General features: G+C 38.5%; 2 protein-coding genes across 2 annotated transcripts; both read left to right on the top strand.

The window, feature by feature from the left end:
* The first annotated feature begins 118 nt into the window (after positions 1-118).
* LOC122822004 lies at positions 119-5,058 on the top strand. Its single transcript, XM_044100322.1, has 4 exons — positions 119-655; positions 2,732-3,450; positions 3,865-4,031; positions 4,122-5,058. The coding sequence occupies exons 1-4, from the start codon at positions 433-435 to the stop codon at positions 5,056-5,058; spliced, it is 2,046 nt and encodes a 681-aa protein (XP_043956257.1). The 5' UTR covers positions 119-432.
* Positions 5,059-16,742: 11,684 nt separating this feature from the next.
* LOC122822633 lies at positions 16,743-21,835 on the top strand. Its single transcript, XM_044101479.1, has 6 exons — positions 16,743-16,754; positions 18,051-18,230; positions 18,456-18,500; positions 19,749-20,318; positions 20,433-20,546; positions 20,631-21,835. The coding sequence occupies exons 3-6, from the start codon at positions 18,487-18,489 to the stop codon at positions 21,544-21,546; spliced, it is 1,614 nt and encodes a 537-aa protein (XP_043957414.1). The 5' UTR covers positions 16,743-16,754; positions 18,051-18,230; positions 18,456-18,486; the 3' UTR covers positions 21,547-21,835.
* The last annotated feature ends 468 nt before the right edge of the window (positions 21,836-22,303 follow it).

Raw genomic sequence — 22,303 nt, 5'->3', positions numbered from 1 at the left:
ATATTGTAGAAACAAAAAATGCTAATAAAATCATTTTTAAAAACAGGAAAAAAGAAAATTTTATTGCTCAAAATGCAGTAACAATATTCCTCTAGTGAACATTTGATCATGTGAAGCAAATGAAGCATCTGCAGCTAAAAAACCTGTGAAAAGATCAACCTTTTCAAACTGACTTAATGCAGCCCAAGACTGATCTGTTTATTATTATGGATTAACCAATTTATAGCAAAATACATTTAATATGATATTTATAATTATTTAAAGTCTTTAGGACACACGTCCAGGTCGAGTCTAAAATCTTTCAGTGAAACTTGATTCAGATTCTCAGACTCTGATGTTCGTCTCTGTTCACCATCTTCAGCTCTTCAAATTAAAAACATTCAAACTGAAACACATTTTCTGATGAAACATGAAGCAGCTTGTTGACCTGATATGAACTGTTCAAAGAATGAATTTTACTTTCCTGGACTCCTTGGAGACGATGGATCAGCTTCACTGATTATAAGAACTGGGTTGGATTTTTACTTTCAGTTTCACTTTCCTGTAAACCAGCAGAATCACAGAACTCCTCCTCTTCCTCTTCCTCTTCCTATAAGAACAAAGAGTTTCTGTCAGATTATTTTGGCTCTCAGTCGACCAACAGAGACGCTGCACTGTGAGTAAAACCCAATCTGAACTTATTCAGCATTAATGTCTGATTTATTCTGTTTCTTTTATTACTCAGGGTTTTCATATCTGTGTTCATGGTTGAATGTTTTCACAGTTACAGCAGCAGTTCAGTTACTCCGTCTATAACTGTAAGTCAGGGTGTTCAAAGTGTGGCGCTGGGGCCATTTGAGGCCCTCTGAATGATTGAGAACTGAACAGGTGAACAGTTTTTCATATTTTAGGGCAACATTTTCAGACAAAACTATTCTTAATACCTTTAACAAAAAAATTATAATTTACTGAACGGGTTTATATTAATTTGAAGTAAATAACATTTGGTAACTTTCATTGAAAAGAGACTTTGGTGCCTTCATAAGACCCAGCTGTGGTTCATCCAGGAAGCTTCTGGAGAGAAACCTGCATCCCATTCCTGATACTGAGCTAAAACTAAAAACTAATATTTTACCACAGAAATTAAAACAAGGGGCTGCACAGTGGTGCAGTTGGTAGAGCTGTTGCCTTGCAGCAAGAAGGTCCTGGGTTCGATTCCCGGCCCGGGGTCTTTCTGCATGGAGTTTGCATGTTCTCCCTGTGCATGGTGGGTTCTCTCCGGGTTCTCCGGCTTCCTCCCACAGTCCAAAAACATGACTGTCAGGTTAATTGGGCTCTCTAAATTCTCCCTAGGTGTGAGTGTGTGTGCGCATGGTTGTTTGTCTTGTATGTCTTTGTGTTGCCCTGTGACAGACTGGCGACCTGTCCAGGGTGACCCCGCCTCTCGCCCGGAACGCAGCTGGAGATAGGCACCAGCAACCCTCCCGACCCCATTAGGGAAGAAGGGTGTAAGAAAATGGAGGATGGATGGAAATTAAAACAATCAAACTTCAAAATCTGACTTTAAATGTGAAAAACACTAATTATGTTTGGATCTACAACAGTTTACGGATCACTTTTCTACAAATTTCTACCGTTAACAATTATTTTACTTATCAGTTAATCTTTTAATTTGATAATTGGCACGTTCTACAGATGTTTTTGTTTATTTTATACAATGTTTGAGATACATTAAAAAATAAACATTTTATTGCTTGCAAAGCGGTAACAATTTTTTTTGTTTATGCTTAATCATTAGTAGCAAAGGATGCATCTGCAGATAAATAACAAAGTCTCACATCAACATATCAAAAGATCAGTCCTGTTTGAACTGTTGATGGTTTTTTGTGATTAACTGAGTAACAATTTTATATCAAAAGGTGATTAATGAGAGATTTACAAAATTTGAACCAAGTGAAGCTAAAATTATGTTTTGGTAGAACATAATTATAGACAAGTTTGTTTTATCTTAAAAGGAAAATGTTTATATTTTGGCTTAATTACTGCTCTGTTTTTTCAGGAATTGACCCTTTTTGGAGTTAAGCTAATACTAATCGACTGTTCAATTAGTTAACAGTTATTTCAATAATTGATTCTAATCAGATTAATTGTTTCATAATATTCACATTACAGAGGCTGAAAATAGGTTTTCTGAGCAGATCATTAAGAATCTGAGCCGCTGTGGAAACAGAGAAACTTGAATCCTTTCAGTTTTCTCTGATTATTTGTGAAAGCTGCAGAGTCCTGCTCTGACCAGCAGGGGGAGAAATCGGCGCAGCAACTCTTCAGGGTTCATCACAGGAATCATGAGACAACCAAACCGCTGAGACGTTAAAACAACTCACTGAGACGTTTGAATGAGATTGTTCTGTCATTGTGCAGCACAGTCCGTTGGTGGCGTGTGAGCTCCCTCTAGCGGTCCAACAGAGGTACTGTTACCACATAAAGGTTCTGGACTGACTCCAATTTTACAGCTTTCACTGTTTAAGAATTATCCTGCAACATATGATGTTGTCTAATTCTGTTTTGATAATTTGATCCAGTGTGAATCAGAGAGGTTAAGTGTTGGTGTTATTTAACCGTGTTGAAATAATGGAACAACAATCTTGACTCTCTGATTTGACCCAAACGTCCTTTGGTTCATGTTTTCTGAAGTTTTTCCCGTCTTCCTCACCCAGGAAATGACATATCTGAATGTTTTTTTTTCTCCCAGATTCCTGTGACATCTCTCTCTTTGTGATGGCTACAGCTGACCAGTTGGTGAAGGAGATTTTCTCCTGGATCACGCAGGGGGAGAATTATGCAGACAAGCTGAAGAAACTAGCAGGGAGGCTGGAGTCCGAAAGGGAACAAGCCAATGCTATTAAATTTCTTGGTGCCTCAGCTGGAGTGATGGGATCAGCCCTCCTGGTTGGAGTTGGAGCTGCCTCCGTGCTCACCGGTGGATTAGCTACTCCTCTCTTAGCACTGGGCGCTGCGTATACTGGTGGCGGTGCTGTTGCTTGTGCTTGCTCCAGTGAAACTGAAGAGAAATATTCTAAGAAAATACTGAGTGAGGCTCGAGATATTTTAAACAGAAGCAACGAGAAAGTGACCATGATTCAGGAGTTGTTTGAGAAACTGAAGAAGGAGAAGAAGAGGCAGAACTCCATGTTGGATCCTAAAGAGCTGGATAATCATGTCTTGGCTGATGTTCTGATGGCTGTGGGGAGACACAGAGAACTGGACATGTCCAACATGAACCATCTGCTTACAAACCAGATAGAGTTCAGTTTTGCTAATGGAGTAAACATGTGTGGACCACAGCTGGGTTTTTCACCCATCCTGGTGTCTGTTTGTGCTGTTCTGTTGATGTTCAACCTGAAAGTTGGATCAAAGAGCCTGGGCTTCATGGCCACATTTGGACCTGGTGCTCTTTCTGGAGGCATCATAGTAAGACTTTTACTGCAGTTACATCACATCAAATATATGATTCATCTACTTATTAAAATGAGTTTATAGATGTAGCATCAATTCACGACACATTATCTCAATGGACTTTACAGAAAAGGTTATTTCAATTTAATCATCCATCAATTCCAATTAATTTTAGTTATTTAAATCAGTTTAAAAAGTTTTCTAGTTAAAGAGACCCAGCAGGTGGCATCAAGTCATTCAGTCCTCCTGGATGAACACGTGTTGGATCCCTGGACTCAGATTATCACACAGTTTGCTGTTTGGCTTTGTCTCTGTTTCATACTTAATAACAGTGTGGTTGCTTCCGTTTCTGAGTGAAAGCTTAATCGCCTTACTTTGACTAGACCTAATGGTATCTGCCCAGTGCTGTACTGATATGCTGATCCTCAGCTTGCAGGGGCAGGGGCGATGGCATACTTCCTTCCAGAAGCAGTTGACAGCTGGAATGATCTGATCAAGAAGAACTATGTGACAGAAGCCAGTCGATCTCTGAGGAGCAGAGCTGAGGAGATCCTGAAGGTCACCAGGGAGCTGAGGGAGCAGTTCAACACTATTGAGTATGTTGGTCAGCTGCTTCCTCAAAAGCAGTCAGAATGTTGTTGAGAAATAAATCTTAAAATGTTACTCTCCTATTTTTTTCCCCACAGGGAATCTCTCAGAAAGCTCTCCAGAATCAAATTCATCATAGAGAAGAAAAACAGGAACCAAGATGAGAAGAGAGAGCTGATAGATTATGCAATTAAAAACTCTCCTTACCCAGAGGTTAAACAGTGGTTGATTGACAACGCAGGGTCTGATGTCTTCTGCCATCTGGTAAATCTGGGAAACTTCATAAAGCAGAAGCTGTATGAGGAGGCGGAGCAGAAGACAGAGGAGGATTGGAAGTGGAGGAAGATCGAACTGGTTTTCTTGGCTCATGGATCGATTGAGAACCGAATGATTCCTGCCAGATGTCTGATGCCTCTGCCGTCCATCACAGACGTCCTGCTGTATTCTCCCTGGAACTGCCTCCTGTATCCTGAAGCGGCCTACAGCATCGCTACAGGAAGCATCCAGCCTGACCACCGGCTGTTTGGATGTGCCAATCCAGGCCTATGCTATTGTTCTCCTGAGACTTCTCGTGATGTCCATGTACCTTTACATCTGCCCTCTAGATGGAACTCTATGAGGGACGCTGGATGTCAAGAAATCCCTAACATCATGGTTAGTCCGGTAGCAAAAGAAGGAGACCCTGCGTTCGCAGATTTCATTGCACTACGAGAATGTTATGGTACTCCAACAGCCAACCGGTATCTCGTCCCGTACCTCGCCCCCGAGATCGGCAGAGTGCCCTTCTTCATCGTCACGTTGGCCATTTCTCTGGTGCTCTTACTTACAAATCATGAAGCCACCGTCCACCTGGCCGCCTGCCTGGGAAAATCACCCAGAAATGCCGTAATGCAGGAGGAGCGTCTGAGCTGGCAGTATTCCTACACTGTGGACAACACCGGCATGACCGTTCCAAGAGAAACGATCCAAAATAGATACGGTCCAGTTTTTAATATGTTCAAGGCTGTTTTTGGTGACGAGTCTCCATTCTTTTAATGGCTGGTTCAGTTCAGACAGTTTGTACAAACTGATCCATTACTTCAGTTTATATGTTTGCTCTGCTTCATTATAAAGAGTATTAGTACAACAGGAAAAGCTCTGTGTACTTTAGAAAGTCCATTTTCCTTTCCGTTTGATGCTCTAACTCAATTTTCTATTGAGATTATGAACAAAGGATTTTGTTAGAAATATGATCCTTTACATTGTTGCCTCTACTGATTTAATGTTGAGTACATTTCATACGTCACTCACTGAAAATAAAAACTATATTGAAGTAAAATTATGCAAAGCTGTGTGATCATGATAAGCCATAACGCTCAAACTTTAAGTTTAGATCAGAATCTCTCCTTCACTCTCAATCTGGATCTCCTGAAGAGTTTCTATAAAAACAGATCACAGAACAACGACTCAGCTCAGAATTAATTGAAAATTAAAAATTACAACGACAGGTTTTAACGATTAACTCACAAAAGGAGAATATAAGAATTAAAAAGAGAAAAATTAACAGTCATTAAATTCATACATGCTTTACACAATTGAAGACGTGAAGCAAAATTACAATGATGGGTAATAAAAGAGGCGAAGTATCCAAGTAGAACGACCTTCAGACCAGACAGGCCAGAATAAAACAGCAGGCAGGTGCAGAGTGGGGGGTTGATCTTTGCTCCCTTATTCATTTTGTCTAACTGAACAGCACATTGCTCAATCTCATCAAGAATCTGCAGCATCTCAGGAAGCTCATCATTGTACTTATTAATAAATTCTGAGTAGCTGATCCTCTGGAACAGGAACATCATCCGAAAGTCGTCGTCCATCCTGGGATAGAAAGTTTCCTTATTGGTTTCACTTGTAAACATTAGTTAATGTTCAAATAAGTAATAATACTGTTATTACTGAGGATACTTACCTGATTTTATCAAGTTGTTTGACCTGATCAGTCATCATCAGTTGGTAAATGATTTTCAGTCTAAAGTTTCAGATATAATTGATTCCATTGCCCCAATTAAAATGAAGGTTGTGTCTGGTAAGAAGAAATCTCCATGGAGAAATGCACAAACAGTTCGATCTGCAAGACAACTCTGCCGCAGGGCAGAACGAAAATGGCATAAAACTCAACTTCACATTCATTATGACATCTATAAAGAAAAACTACGTTACTATCATTTAACACTCAAACATGCAAGACAGGCCTTCTTTGCAGATGTCATAAACAAAAACATTAACAATGCTCCAGCTTTATTTGCAACAGTTGACAGGCTCACAAACCCTCCTATCACGTTACCACCTGAATTTCAGTCTATTGTTGCCTGCAACCAGTTTTCCAGTTTCTTTTCTTTTCAGAGAAAATTCAAAAAATCAGAGGATTAATCTGCACATCCACTATAAATTCAGTACCAACGCTGAACCCAAACAAAACAAATACAGGAAAAATGACCCAATTTCAACTACTTAATTATAAAACCCTAGAGGAAATTATAAGTCAACTCAGCTCCAGTTCCTGCTGTCTGGATGTTCTACCCACACATTTCTTTAAGAAAGTTCTGCCTGTTGTTGCTACTGATCTGATCCAAATAGTAAACTCATCGCTCTCATCAGACGTTTTCCCCCAGGCTTTGAAAACGGCAGTAATCAAACCACTGATAAAAAAGAACAATCTAGACAAATCACTACTGCAGAATTACAGGCTGACCTCTGACCTCTGACCTCCCATTCATCAGCAAAGTTATTGAAAAAGTTGTGTGTAAACAGTTAAATAGCTTCCTAACGATAACCAACCGCTTTGACTCCTTCCAGTCTGGTTTCCATGGTAACCACAGCACAGAAACTGGCTTTGTCAAAGTGTTCAATGACATCCATATAAATACGGACTGTGGGAGAACCACAGTGCTGGTTCTGTTGGACCTCAGTGTTGACCATGAAATATTACTGAATCGACTGGAGAGTTGGGTCGGACTCTCCAGTCCAGTGCTTAACTGGTTTGAATCTTACATAAAGAACAGGGATTTTTTTGTTTCAATTGGAAACTTCTCATCAAAGAGGTCAAAGGTCACATGTGGGGTACCCCAAGGTTCAATCCTAGGACCCCTCTTATTCAATATCTATATGCTCCCACTGGCTCAGGTTATAACAGGAAATAATATCAGCTACCATAACTATGCAGATGACACACAGCTCTACATTACAATGTCACCAGGTGACCTTTGACCCCATCCAATCACTGAACAGATGCTTAGAACAGATAAATGTGTGGATGTGCCAAAACTTCCTCCAGCTGAACAAAAACAAAACTGAAGTTATTATTTTTGGTCCTAAAGAGGAACGATCTAGAGTTACAGATCTAGACTTACAGATCTAGAGTTATAGATCTAGAGTTATAGATCTAGAGTCAGTGCACAGCTTCAGTTATTACAACTAAAAATCAGCGATCAGCCCGAAATCTGGGAGTAGTGATGGACTCTGACCTGAACCTTCAGAGCCACATAAAGACAGTCACAAAGACGGCCTTCTATCACCTGAAGAACATTTTCAGGATTAAAGGACTAATGTCTCAGCCAGATCTAGAGAAACTCATCCATACGTTTATCTTCAGTCGTATTGATTATTGTAACGGCGTCTTCACAGGTCTGTCCAACAAATCAATCAAACAGCTGCAGCTGATCCAGAATGCTGCTGCTGGCGTTCTGACTAAAACCAGGAAGATAGAGCACATAACACCAGTTTTAAAGTCTCTCCACTGGCTCCCTGTAGCTCAAAGAATAGACTTTAAAATACTGTTGTTAGTTTATAAATCACTGAATGGTTTAGCACCATAATACATTAAAGATTTGCTGCTGTTGTATCAACCTTCCAGAACCTCTCAGGTTCTGGTTCTGGTTCTGCTCTGCATCCCCAGAACCAGAACCAAACGAGGAGAAGCAGCATTTAGCATCTATGCACCATAAATCTGGAACAAACTTCCAGAAAACTGTAAAACAGCTGAAACACTGACTTCCTTTAAATCTCAACTAAAAACCACTTGTTTAGAGTTTTATTTGAAACGTAATCAATTACAATTTTATTGATGGAGCCTGATTTAAAGTTGTGTTTTGATTGTTGATTCTATTTTGCATTGAGTTTTTGTGTTTGATTTGATGTAAAGCACTTTGAAATGCCTTGCTGCTGAAATGTGCTCTACAAATAAAGTTTGATTGATTTTGATTGATCAGATAAATCACATTCATCATCAATGTCCTCTGTTATTTTAAGACAAATGATGATGTTGAGGCTGCGGAAGAAAGAAATGTTTCTGAATGCTTGTTCCTTTTGAAAACATATTAATATTATAAACATGTTACAAACATAACAAAAAACAAGTTATTTCTTGAAGGTACATTTACCTTTCAGGAAGGTTTTCAAATATTCTCTCATTGGTGTCTGTGTATTTCCAGAACCTCCACATTGTGTCTCTTGGGAACCAAAAAGGCCTCTGTGTCTCGTTTCAGCTCCAGTAGGAGAGAGCAGATCAGTCATGCAGATTTGATCAGATCTAAAACTTTACCTAAGATCTCTTCAGGCAGGACTGAAGCTGCTCTAACTATAAACTTCATCAGGAAGGAAGTCTAGTGTGAAAACTAGACAGAGTTTGAGATTCAGATGTTTTATCTTGTATTAACTTGTTCCATGTAATTTTCAGTGAAGTTTTAGTTGTTATTCTTATATATTTTCTTTACTTTTAAGGTAAAGCTAAATCAGATTAATCTAAAACTATGTTTTAGACTTAATGTATAATTTCATTTTTATGAAGTTTTACTGTATCTCCCCAAACTGAGATAAAATATGTTACTTGAGGTTTTATGTGTGTTTATACATATTTATGAGCTGCAAGACAAAGTAAACAGCAAACTCAGCCTTGCGGTCAGCAAAGCCAACATGAACTGGCGTTTCCCAAATCTCTTTTTATTTTGCACAGAGAGACATTCATTCACTTCTCAGACGAGGTGACGCCTCTTCCTCCAGCAGCCTGAGCTACAGACATAGTTGAAGATAACTGTCACGGGCTTCTGGGTCCCAAACTAAACATTTCCAACAAAGGTTTGATTTTTGCACGTAGCCTACTTCTGACTTGATTCTTTGAAAAAGAAAAAGTGCTTTAATTCTTGTAAAAATATGAACAAAATAATTACTAAATGTCTTTTACAACTTAGTTGTAAAAGTTCCAAACATAAAAAATAGGGAACACTTAAACTTTAGCTTTAATAATATAAAGCTACATGATTTTTAAAGATTAATCAGTAATACTTTATAACAAATTTATGTCAGATCATGATTTCTTGGTTAATGTCAAGTTTTCATAACAAAGACATTTTAAATAATGTCAACTTTGTATTAACTTTGCATTCTGACCTTATTCATTCACAAATATATAAAGCATCTTTCGGGGCCCCGAGCTGGAACCCAGACTAAAATCTGGGTTTGACCTCCAGGGATTGGGGAGATTACTGTCCTCCTGATACTTTATGCATTTTATATATCAACCAGGTCACATGATTATTTACATGTCAGAAAGTAACACTAGGTAGCAAAACTAAGTAGAAAACGGCTTGTATTACTTTGTCTCTCACAAAAATTAATGCAATCAAATCAAAATATTCTGTTAATCTGACAAATTTAAAACCAACAAAATACAACACACAGTAAAAGTGAAAACTAAAAGAAACTTTATAGAAACTTTATAGATATGAAAGCAGAAGAAAATTCAGATTAAGGTTCAGGAAATAACAAAAACCCCTCTCAGCTTTTCAAAGTTTCATTCAATTAAATCTGGTTTCTTTAATCATATGAGCCACCCACTTTCTCTAAACAAGTTTAACCTTTACTCAGCTTGGTAAATATTGGTGTTTATCACGTCATATATAGTCAAATAGATGAAAAGTATTAGTCAGAGGGAGAAGTCAGGTGATCCAGCTTCCTATAAAATGCCTGGTGGATTCCTGCTGAAGCTCAACCTCAGGCTGCACAACTCAAAGGAGCTGCTGACCAAAACACCTCTGGAAAACCTCACTGGACCAAATCCCAGCTCTGCTCTCTCTGCCGGTCGACTGACACAGTGAGCTTTTTGAAACCTTGTCTTTTAGTTTAAATATAACACAGACATGCTGCATTAGGCTAACTGAATTATCTAAAATTATATTATATATTATATTATACTCTGTTAACGATGTCGTATCAGCAGAGGTCTAGGTTAGCAGTGTTGTCTTTGGCAAATTAGTTTCAGTCAGAATTTCTTCAGAATCGTTTCAGTCTTCCTGTCGATTAATAATAAAATATAGTTGAAAAAATTTAATGTAAATACTTTCAATTAACTTGAATTATTAACAGAAAATGAATTAGATTTTTAATCAGCTATTGCATAACGTTTTCGTGTGATTAGGAAATACAAAAAAATTACTGTTTTAACTTTTTTGAAACAGTTTTATTTTTCTGACCTTGCTTTGAATAACAACATATTTTAATAAAGTTGCCCGTTCTACCTTAAAATTATTTAAATTGTCTTGAACAAATTGCATTCTCATATTTTATTTTAACCATAAATCAAAAATATAACAGTTAACCTATAAAACCTATAAAAAGTAAAATTGACTAATGCTGCTTATTAATGATCATTCAAATTCAACAGTTTCCTGTTCTACAAAAACCAGAACAGGAAACTGGATCAAAATGTTCCACCATATCAGTCTCTAGGGAACAAAGATCTTTAGCAGTCCCGCCACGCTGGCCTAAATGTTGCCCGTGTTTCAGCAACTTTTAATTACCAAATGAAAAACAATTCCACATTTTTGCAAGACGGGTGTCACTCATAGTCAAGCTATAAATCGCTGCCTGTTCTACACATAGCAATAACGCACATAAGCTTGACCTAACTTTAAAGTGCAACCAAGCAAACTTTAACTTGACGTTAGCGCCATAGCTAAACATGAAATTTATCACAAGCTAATTGTTGGGTAACATTTTATACATAACATACCTTTGAAAAAATATCTGCACAGTGAATCTTTAGCTGCTGCTTAAGATTTCTAGAGTTTTGTCCAAGTTTAGATCCATATTTACCGCCGTCTTCCTCCACATTTCTGTTCTTTTTTCAGAAGATCTATAGCCCGTAGATTCTTTGTGGTAAATCTACATCAATTATAGGGGGAAAAAAAAGTAAGAGAGATGAAAAGCATCATGATCATGTTATGATCTGGTCACCCCTCAACGGGTCGTAACACTATCAAAGTATTGATCTATTCAATCCAGTGAGTCTGATTCTAAGTTGTTAAATAATTATCTCTTCTCTGCTGTTTCTTTGTTCTTCTCATTTCTCCAGTTATTAAAACCACCGTCATTTTCTTTCTTCTACCCATAACTTTTGCTGCTTCTTTTTTTTTTTTTTTGCTTAAATAAACTAACATTAATATCTGTCCTTACCTGATTGATACTCTCCTTGGCCATTCTGTCTGTGATTAAAACACATAGTCTGGGAAGTAATTAAGTCAAAACTGTACAAAATATATGTAATGTAAATATACCCAAAACTCCTCAGGCGGCATTGATTTAGTTTCACTCTGTTCAGATTCTCTAAATAAATCTCCAATTAAGCAGCTTTTGCATCCAATTATGAATCAGTTAATCCAACAAATAATCAACAGATAAACTGAGCAGAAAGGACTGAGCTCCATATTTTTAGAAGTATTTTTCTAGGAGATGATCAAGAGTTCATTAAATCAATGATGATATTGCATTATAGGCAATAAGCTGTTTATTTTCATCTTTAGTGTATTTGTGATATTAAATAAAAAGGCTGACATGAAACTCTTTAAATGTGCCATTTTTGTTCTGATGAATTGAATGACTGATAGTTTAATTTACAACTGAAGTGATTGTTAGTTGCAGCCCAACTCCTCTGGTATTTAACTCCAGTGTGGAGGACAAGAGACGGATCTGAAAGGCTCTCAGGACTTTGAGACCTCTGCTCTGCTTTGACTCAAACTTTGCATTTTTGAGTGTTGTGCTGTCAGCTTGTGCTTTTATTATCCTCAAAAAGCCAGAAACTGTATGTAAATATCTGAGCCTGTTTGAATAATTTGAACCTTTGTGAATCAGAGAAACGATCAAATTAATCAAAACTTTTGTCTGATTTAACCCAGACTTCCTGTGGTTCATGTTTTCTGAAGTTATTCCTCTTCCTCATCCAGGAAATAACATATCTGAATGATTTTATCTTCCAGATCCCTGCGATATCTCTCTTTTTGTGATGGCTACACCTGGACAGATTGTGAAGAAGAAAGTTTCCTCCCAGATCGGCGAGGGGGAGAAGTTTGCAGATGTGCTGAAGAAAGTGGCAAGAATGCAGGAGTCTGAAAGACTCGAAGCTGCTGCCGTTGTTGGCACCAGTAAAACTGAAGAGTTTGATTCCATGAAAATACTGAGTGAGGCTGGAAATATTTTAAACCCAAGCAACAAATTAGTGACCATGATTGAGAAGCTGAACTCCAGTCCTGTGACAAATGCCAGTCCATCTCTACGGAGCAGCGCGAAGGAGAGCCTGGAGATCATCACAAGACTGATGGTCCACTTCAGCATTATTGAGTATGTTGGTCGGCTGTGAAAACAAACAAACTTTAATGGTTCAAGTTTTCCTCAAAAGCAGTCAGAATGTTGTTGAGAAATAAATCTTAAAATGTTACTCTCCTATTTTCTCCTCACAGGGAATCTCTCAGAAAGATCTCCAGAATCAAATATATCATAGAGAAGAAAGACAGGAACCAAGATGAGAAGAGAGAGCTGATTGAGTACGCGATTGAAAAGTCCCCTGAGCCAGTGGTTAAACAGTGGTTGAAAGAAAACGTAAATGTCTTCTCCCGTCTAGTCGATCTTGTGAACTTCATACGTCAAAAGCTAGATGAGGAGGAGGAGGAAGAGGAGGAGGAGGAGGAGGAGGAGGGGGAGGAGGGGGAGGAACTTGAGAGGGAACCTAAGAAAGAGGAGGTAAAAGAAGATAAGAAAGAACACGATCGGAAGTGGAAGAAGATTGAGCTGGTCTTCTTGGCTCATGGATCAATTGTGAACAAAATGATTCCTACCAGTTCTCTGCTGCCTTCGCCATCCATCACAGACGTCCTGCTGTATTCTCCCTGGAACTGCGCCCTAAAGGCTTTAGCGGGCTACAGCATCGCTATGGGAACCATCCAGCCTGAACACCGGGTGTTTCATCCAGAAATCGATGAGCAATTAAACCTTCCTCAAAGCTGGAACTCAATGAGAAATACTGAACTTCAATATGTCCCCATCATCATGGTTAGTCCTGTGGTAGAAGGAGGAGACAGACAGTTTGCAACTTTCACTAATCTAGGACCACCAGGCAACCGGTATCTCATCACGTTCAATGACGCAGAGATCGGGAGAGTTGCCTTCTATGCCTTCATGGAGGCCATTTATCTGGTCCTCCCTCTCTATGGATATGAAGCCACCGTCCACCTGGCTGCCTCCCTGACAAAATCACCTGAAGATGCTGTAATGCCGGAGGAGTATCTGAGCCAGCAGTACGCCTACACTGTGGACAACACCACCATGACAGTTCCAGTAGAAACAATCACTGACATAGACGAAATCGTGTTTAACATGTTCACGGCTGTATTTGGTGATTAGTCTCCGTCTTCCTAAAGGCTAATTCAGACCTGAGGTACAGAAACAGAGAGAGGACGTTTTCCTGCATTTATTTTTTCTGGACGGTTTTCTCTGGAGAACTGATTCATTTCCCAATGATTTTTTTCAAAATAAGTTAATTTCCTGTTTCCTACATATTATTTTTCCCAAAGGTTTTGTCATGATAAATTAATTTTCCGATGGTTTTCTCAGGAGTAAACCTTGAGAAAACATAGTTTGCCATTTAACACACAAACACCAATCATCTCGTTATCTTGAGAAAACCATGGGTAAAGTGTTTATGTGTAAAATGTCCACTCTCTGGTTCCGTACTGCAGAACTGAATCGGATCTGACAGCTTTCAGGTTTTCTCCAGTTTATTTCTTCTCTTTTCTTCTCTGCTTGCAGCAGCTTGAGTTTCTCGTCTCAGTTCAGTTTGTTAAGTAAAGTGCAGTTTGGCCTCCTTCCCACAGGAAGTCCAGATTTAAACCGCACTTAAAAACTGAACTGCAGAAATAGTTAAATGCTAAATAAAACTCTGAAATGTTTTAACAACTGGCTTAAAGTAAAATGATTGTGAAGCAGCTTTATGTACTGATAGTTTTATCTGTAATCAAGTTATGATCATGTTTTTTAAGTGTTTGTAATCAGAAAATAAGTAACTGCAATCATGTGATGTAGGTTGTTGATGGGCTAGAAATAGAGGAGATGTTAGTTTACTGACGGACGGACAGGATGTGTCTGTGAACCGAGACAAAAGAGAAACTAAGTAGGAAACAGAGCTGATCACTGGGCCTTCAGGAAGCATAAAATAAGAAAAAGGAGCTCAAACTGCTGAGAGAAAAGGATGGAAGGTGACCTTTGACCTGCCTCAGGTCAAGATCAGGGCCTGATGGCTAACTCCAGCTGGCTAAAGGTAAAATCCACCTCATTCTCCTTCCATGTGCTGCTATTGGATCGACTACAGCAGCAGCAGAACCCAAAAGATCTGCCACAAAGCAGAGGAACAACAGGCTTTTCTTCCAGCAGCCGCCTCTCACAAACCAAAACATCCTGAATCAAAACCAAGAGGATCCAAAGTCTGCAGTTCTAGATCGGACCTCTAACGTCGGCTGAGGACTGGACTCCAATATTCAAGACAAAGAGGAAGACGGGGAGTCTTCCTGTGTGAAGAGGACGACAGTCATCAGTTGGTAACAGAGGAATCAGAGAAACTCTCTGAGGACGGCAGCCTGAACCATCACACACACTTCCTGATCATCACACACACTTCCTGATCATGACACACACTCCCTGCTCCATCACACACACTTCCTGATCATCACACACACTCCCTGATCATCACACACACTTCCTGATCATCACACACACTTCCTGCTCATCACACACACTTCCTGCTGGACCTCAACTCTTCATCACCTCTTGTCCTGCAGCTCTGATTTTGCTCCATCAGTTTCAGACTTATGGAAAATTTATTTAGATAGATAGAATTTATTTTGACCATTTGATTCAATATTTTCTCCTGATTTCTGCTGCTGCATTAAGCTGTAACCGACTCTTATAGAATAATTTCTTACTAATAAAAATCAACCATAAAAAATCTAAAAGATTGTGTGGACATTGAACTTACTGAGTCATGATCATTCATGTGGTGAAATAGCTGCAGTGAATGGTTCTGGTAAATTAAAGGTTTTAAAAAGTTTCTTTCCCAGGGGTCAAAGGTGAGCCGTTCTGCTCAGACTGCAGTTGGTCTGATTGATCAGGATGATCAACCTGCTTCGTTCTCTGATGTTTTCAAAATGTTTCAGCAGCAAAAATGTTCTAAAGACTTTAAACTTGTTTCTGCTCTGATTTCTACTTTAATCTCAAAATAAATGTAATCTAAGGAGAACATCCTCAGTCACATGAAGATGTTCCCAAGTGTTAAATACGACTTTATAAAACATCCAGACTTCAGTAATCCAGTGGTTCTTCAGGTCCAGTTTGTTAAAGACGGAGGAGCTTCTGACATTTGATCCTGGATGTTTATTCTGAGATTCTGGGTTTTTGTTAAAATGTTTATTTACTAACAAAGTCTGTTAATCCAGAATGTGGAGATAAACTGCAGCAGGAATAATCCAGGTGTTTGAAGGACGGCTGAGTGGATCAGAACCAGAACCAGGATTCTCAGTTTTAGAGTCTCAATAATTAAAGTCAGAGATTCAAACTTTCCACCATGAAGTTTAGCTGAAACTAATGATTGTTTTAATAATCAATTGTTCTGTCTTTTACTCTGACAATCAGATAAAAATTGATACATTCTGCAGATTTTTTATTTAACCACTCAAGCTGTTTTTGGCAATATTGTAGAAACAAAAAATGCAAATAAAATAATTTTTAAAAACAAGAACAAAGAATATTTTATTGCTCAAAATGCAGTAACAATATTTCCTCTAGTGAACATTTGATCATGTGAAGCAAATGAAGCATCTGCAGCTAAAAAACATGTGAAAAGATCAACCTTTTCAAACTGACTTAATGCAGCCCAAGACTGATCTGTTGATTATTATGGATTAACAAATTTATAGCAAAATACATTTAATATGATATTTATAATTATTTAAAGTCTTTAGGACACACGTCCAGGTCGAGTCTAAAATCTTTCAGTGAAACTTGATTCAGATTCTCAGACTCTGATGTTCGTCTCTGTTCACCATCTTCAGCTCTTCAAATTAAAAACATTCAAATTGAAACACATTTTCTGATGAAACATGAAGCAGCTTGTTGACCTGATATGAACTGTTCAAAGAATGAATTTTACTTTCCTGGACTCCTTGGAGACGATGGATCAGCTTCACTGATTATAAGAACTGGGTTGGATTTTTACTTTCAGTTTCACTTTCCTGTAAACCAGCAGAATCACAGAATCCCTCCTCCTCCTCCTCCTCCTCCTCCTCCTCCTCTTCCTCTTCCTCCACCTGCTTCTGTAAGAACAAAAAGTTTCTGTCAGATTATTTTGGCTCTCAGTCGACCAACAGAGACGCTGCACTGTGAGTAAAACCCAATCTAAACTTATTCAGCATTAATGTCTGATTTATTCTGTTTCTTTTATTACTCAGGGTTTTCATATCTGTGTTCATGGTTGAATGTTTTCACCGTTACAGCAGCAGTTCAGTTTCTCCGTCTATAACTGTAAGTCAGGGTGTTCAAAGTGTGGCGCTGGGGCTATTTGAGGCCCTCTGAATGATTGAGAACTGAACATGTGAACAGTTTTTCATATTTTAGGGCAACATTTTCACAGTCAAAACTATTCTTAATACTTAAAATATATTTTGTTTATTAGGTTGATGTTAATTTTTAGTAAAAAACCACAAACATCCAGTAACTTTTACTTGATAGTAAACTTTGGTGCGCTCTTTAACTATCAGACTCTGGGCAAGAAAAATGATTCTTGCCCAGAAGAACATTTATGTGAAGAAACCTGTAGGTCTTATGTGGAAGATGTAAAAAGAAAGCGTTAACCCTAACCTTCCTGATTTGTGATGCCAGGTTTTATTCTGAGTGTCTACAAGATGCAGGTGTGGCTCTGCAGGCTGGACTTTGGTTGAACAGCTAAGATTTTATTACATACAAACTGCAGCTTAAGTCAACATATATAAAACCACATAGAAGTCCACCTGATCTCTGGACAGTGTCCCTTTTACAGCGGTCTGCACAATAAACATTTTTTTCCCAATGTAAACATATTGTGACATTCACTTGTTCCACATTGATGTCTTCTTTGAGTCCTGGCCATATTGTGTGATTGTGCCTCTGGACTCTTCAGGAATACATATTCATGAAGAGTTTAGAAGAGTTTGTTCTAAGTCAATCCAAATTTTGACTTGTTTTCCTGGTCACTGCAGAAAGCTCTTCTGTGTGTTCAGACTCTACACACCCTTTGATGAAATCAGCTTGGCATCTTGTTGGATATTCTCTGCAGGACAGGTTTTGGTTTCATTGCGTTTTCTTTAGTTTCATATGGAAACATGGCCAAAGTAAAACTTATTGTCTCCAGACAACACTGTGAAACAGTGATCCATGCATTTGTGACCACACAGCTAGATTACTGTAATGCACCTTATATAGGAGTCAATGATTTATATATTTCCCAGCTTCAGAGGGTACAAAATGCTGCTGCACATCTTTTAACAGGAACACAAAAATTTGACCATATTTCCCCTATTTTAGCTTCCTTACACTGGTTGCCAGTACATTTTACAATCATTTTATTTGTTTTTATAGCTCTTAATGGCCTCTCTCCTCCCTGTCTGTCTGAGCTGTTACACATCCTCCCGTTCCCTCAGGTCAGCTGATCTGCTGCTTCTGAAGGTACCAACAACAAAGTGCAGCTCAGAGGTGACCGAGCTTTTCCTGTGGCAGCTCCCAGGCTATGGACTGATCTTCCTTTGGCCTCTTCACTTGTTGTTTGTTTAACATATGTAACGTCCTTCCACCAAGAGGTGTAACAACTATCAGCTTGTTGGGTAAGTTTTTGGACAGGCAGTCAGTTTATTTTCATGATGTGGATTTGACCTAATCAGTAATGCATCTACAGAAGACTTTGTGTTTCTTCTCATCTGAGTGATCAACATGTGCTCTTATAAAATAATTAGTTTTTAATTTTTGTACAAATTCTGAACATAAGAGTTAAATGTTTCATTTAACTTCACATTAAAAGTTAACTTTGCTTTTTTATTTTCTTTTAATAGCTAAAGACACAACAAGAGAGTTTATGAGAAGATGTCTCACAAAAGGTAAAACAAACATGATGCAACCGTATGTGTGTGTGTGTGTGTGTGTGTGTGCGTGTGGGTGGGTGTGTGTGTGTGTGGGTGGGTGGGTGAAATTCCAGCATATTTATGTCAGAGGTAAATAAAAACAGTACTTGTGATGAAAGAGTTTTTTGCCCAGTTTTATTTCTCCTTGTTAGCAGAAGTTTGGTTTGATGTGGAAATGTTTATTTTTTTTAATTTAGAGTGACTTTTTTTTAAGTCAAGGTTTATTTATATGGCACATTTATAACAGTTTCACAACAAACACAATATCACAGGTAGGTAAATGATAAAATAGAAATAAAAGAAAATTTAGTAAATAATATTAGGACAAATACCAAATTGGTAGAAATACCAAAAGCTAATATGAATAAGAACCCCAAAATTTTGAAATTTAGCTACAGAAATTACCTTCCCTCCATTATATTTTCTCTTTAGCTGTTGAAGGTCAGGGAGAATAGATGAGATTTCTGTCTGGACTTAAACTGACCTACTGACAGAGAGTTTAACAGACAGAGGGAGATCCAGTCTGGGTGCTGTCGCTGAAAAAAATATTATTTCCAAGCACTGTTCAGGTGAAATCACTCAATCAGGTTTATTCATATATTGTGCACAATACAGAGAGCTTGTAGGACAATCAGTAATGAAACAGGTCTGGATGAAAAGCTCTCCCAGGCAGAGACAACACATGAGTTTTATACCAAAGATAAAGAATTAACAACAAAGGGAGAGATAGTCTGGTTCTGACGCAGCTGCAGAAAACAACTTCCAACCTTCTACATGAAACCCAAATAGTTCTTTTGGTGAGGGTTCATAAACTTTTCATATGACATGACTAACAGATGTGACCTTATTGTAATTTTTCCATGACAGTGCCACAGAGAGAATCTGACCCCTCTAGGTTTTAGCCTAGCTTTAGCAACAGATAATAAAAGTTGGTCAGTTGACCTCAGAGCTCTGGGTGAGATGTAGGGCTGCAAGAACTCACTTAAGTAAGAATGACCCATGGAGTTTAGACACTTAAAACAATCAGTAAAACCTTAAATTATATCCTAAAAGCAACAGGAAGCCAATAAAGGATGGGCAAAACTGGAGTAACAGATTCACACCTCCTTGTTTTGGTCAGGAGATGAGCTGCAGCGTTTCGGACCCTTTGCAGTCACTGGAAGCAGTTCTGGTCCAACCCTCAATACAAGGAGTTTCAATAATCTATTGTGATCTTTTCTACAGATGGAAACTGCAGAAGACTTTGTGTCAATATGTCTCAGATACTCTCACTTACATTGTAGCTGTGAGAGATTTCTGTAAGACGTTCTCTGACTGGAAGAACTGCAGAGAGAAAGAAGTGGAGAAAATCAGAGACATCAAAAAAAGGGCTGATGAGATTGATCCGCCTTTCACCAAGTCAGAGGGCAAAGAGACGAGCTCTCAGAAACCTGTGACAACATTAAAAATAAAAAGTGTTGCAGAGCTTGAAAAGTTACTTGGTGAAGTGTTGAAAGAAACACTGGAGGGTTTGGAGAAATTCAACACCTTCTCTAACGCGGTGGAGAAGCTGGCGGTCACATCTCTGCAGGTTTTCACTGAGAACCAGATATTGTTCCTGCCTGATGGGATCAGCTTTGCTAAAGTTCAGGATCTGATCAAATCTGCACGACTGACCTGCCCTCTGCTACTGGAGTTCAAACGAGATCCAACTGCTTTCTTTGTTCCCACAAGACACAATGTGGAGGTTCTGCTGTACCAGCTGGAAAAACATGTAAACACCAGCGAGAGAGTATTTGAAAACCTTTCTGACAGGTAAATTACTTTTCATCAAGAAATAACTTGTTTTTTGTTATGTACATAACATGTTCATAATACTAAAATATTTTCTAACAAACAAACATTCAAAACCATTTCTGTCTTCCACAGCCTCAGAATTGACATTTGGCAGGAAATGACAGAAGACATTGCTGTTGAATGTGATTTATCTGATGATGACATGCAAAAAATGACTGATCAGGTCAAACAACTTGATAAAATCAGGTAAGATCCAAACTCCCAATAAATTCATTATTACTTAAAGATTTTCGAATGCTTTCAAATCAAAAACTAAACTTTCTATCCCAGGATGGACGACGACTTTCGGATGATGTTTCTGTTCCAGAGGATCAGCTACTCAGAATTTATCAAGAAGTACAATGATGAGCTTCCTGAGATGCTGCAGTTTCTTGATCAGATTGAGCAATGTGCTGTTCAGTTAGACAGAATGAATAAGGGAGCAAAGATCTCCAGTGTGACTGGGAGCTCACTGGGAGCAGTGGGAGGTATCCTGTCCATTGTTGGCCTGGCTTTAATTCCAGTTACATTTGGTGTGTCTTTGGGGTTGACCATTACTGGTGCAGCTGTGGGAGGAACCAGTGCAGTGAACAGCTTGGTAACCACTGTAGTACAGGCTGGAGTTAATCGTATACAAACACAACAAGCAAATACAGCCTTTCAAAGATTCATGATTGGTGTTCAGAGAATCCAGGACTGTCTGGAAGAGGCGGCCAAACCACCATATGCTGAAGTTACACAAAGCAGTGAAAATATGTTTTACATGGCAGGAAAGATTACTGCAAATGTACGTGGTATTGAAAAGGCTGCTGACTTCATTGTTGATGCAGCTACTGCTGCAAACACAAGTAAAGTTGTAATACAGGAAGGGAAAGCATTGTGTAATGTATCCAGAATGGCCTCAGATGTTCCTGATATCGGTCAGGCAGCAGTTAGAGGCTCTCTTGCTCTCACCAAGGGAGCCAGAGTTGGCTTTATTGCACTCAATGCCCTCTTCCTTGGCATGGATATCTTGTTCATCACTAAAGACAGCATAGCCCTGGCTAAAGGGACAAAGACTAAGGTCTCTAAGTTCCTCAGAGCCAGATCTGCTCTGTGGCTCTCAGAGATTGTGGCCTGGAAGAAAATCTGCAACTCACTGTGTCACAGCAAACTGACCACAGAGGAAATCAGAGAAATGCTTGAGAAGCCATTTTATCCTGCCTAAGAGCAATCTGTCTATTAATGGGTGCATGAATATTTGCTTTGGGAACTCCCTAAGAGAAAAACTAAAAAACAAAAATAGTTTCAATTTGTAACCCAGTTTTTCTACAAGAACGTTAGTTAGACTGTGTTGTGTGATTATGTTAGCTTAGATACAGGTGACTGTTAGTCTCCATTTCATAGCATCTTATCAAGATATTCATATTTAACTTGTTTCTGCACCTTTTACCAGACTAAACAGATGAGTCAGTCAGTAGCAGCCATAACCTCCACACCAGTATAGCACCTCCCTGTCCCAGTGAATCAGTTGGCATTTCTCTGAGTTATTGCTCTTTCTACAATTTCACAAAAACCTGTAGCATTTATTACTGACAGAAATTTAAACAATCTTTATGAAATGATAATTAAAAAAAAACAGCCTCCTGTCTGGACTGGAGACTGAGCAATTTGAACAGTCAGTATCTGTAGTGGCTACTTGTTTGTTTTGTATAGTCACTATATTGATCAGTTAGCTTCAACTTTCTTTGTTAGTATAGGTTAGCTTAGCTCTTCTTAGTTGACGCGTTTCTGTTCAGTGATATGCTCTTGTGCAGTAAATAATTAACAATACTTACGGTTCCACACAAAGTATGAACTTTACTTTCTTTGGCATAACATGAAAATTATTTTGTCTTGCACAGCATTCTTAAAATTAACGGTCAAAAACTGTGTAGAGGTTAAGCGACCACACTACATCCAATATTCTTTCTTTTCTTCGGTAA

The sequence above is a fragment of the Gambusia affinis genome, linkage group LG19, assembly GCF_019740435.1.
Source record: "Gambusia affinis linkage group LG19, SWU_Gaff_1.0, whole genome shotgun sequence".
Classification (NCBI taxonomy): Eukaryota; Metazoa; Chordata; class Actinopteri; order Cyprinodontiformes; family Poeciliidae; genus Gambusia; species Gambusia affinis.
This window is presented reverse-complemented; position numbering and strand designations above follow the sequence as displayed.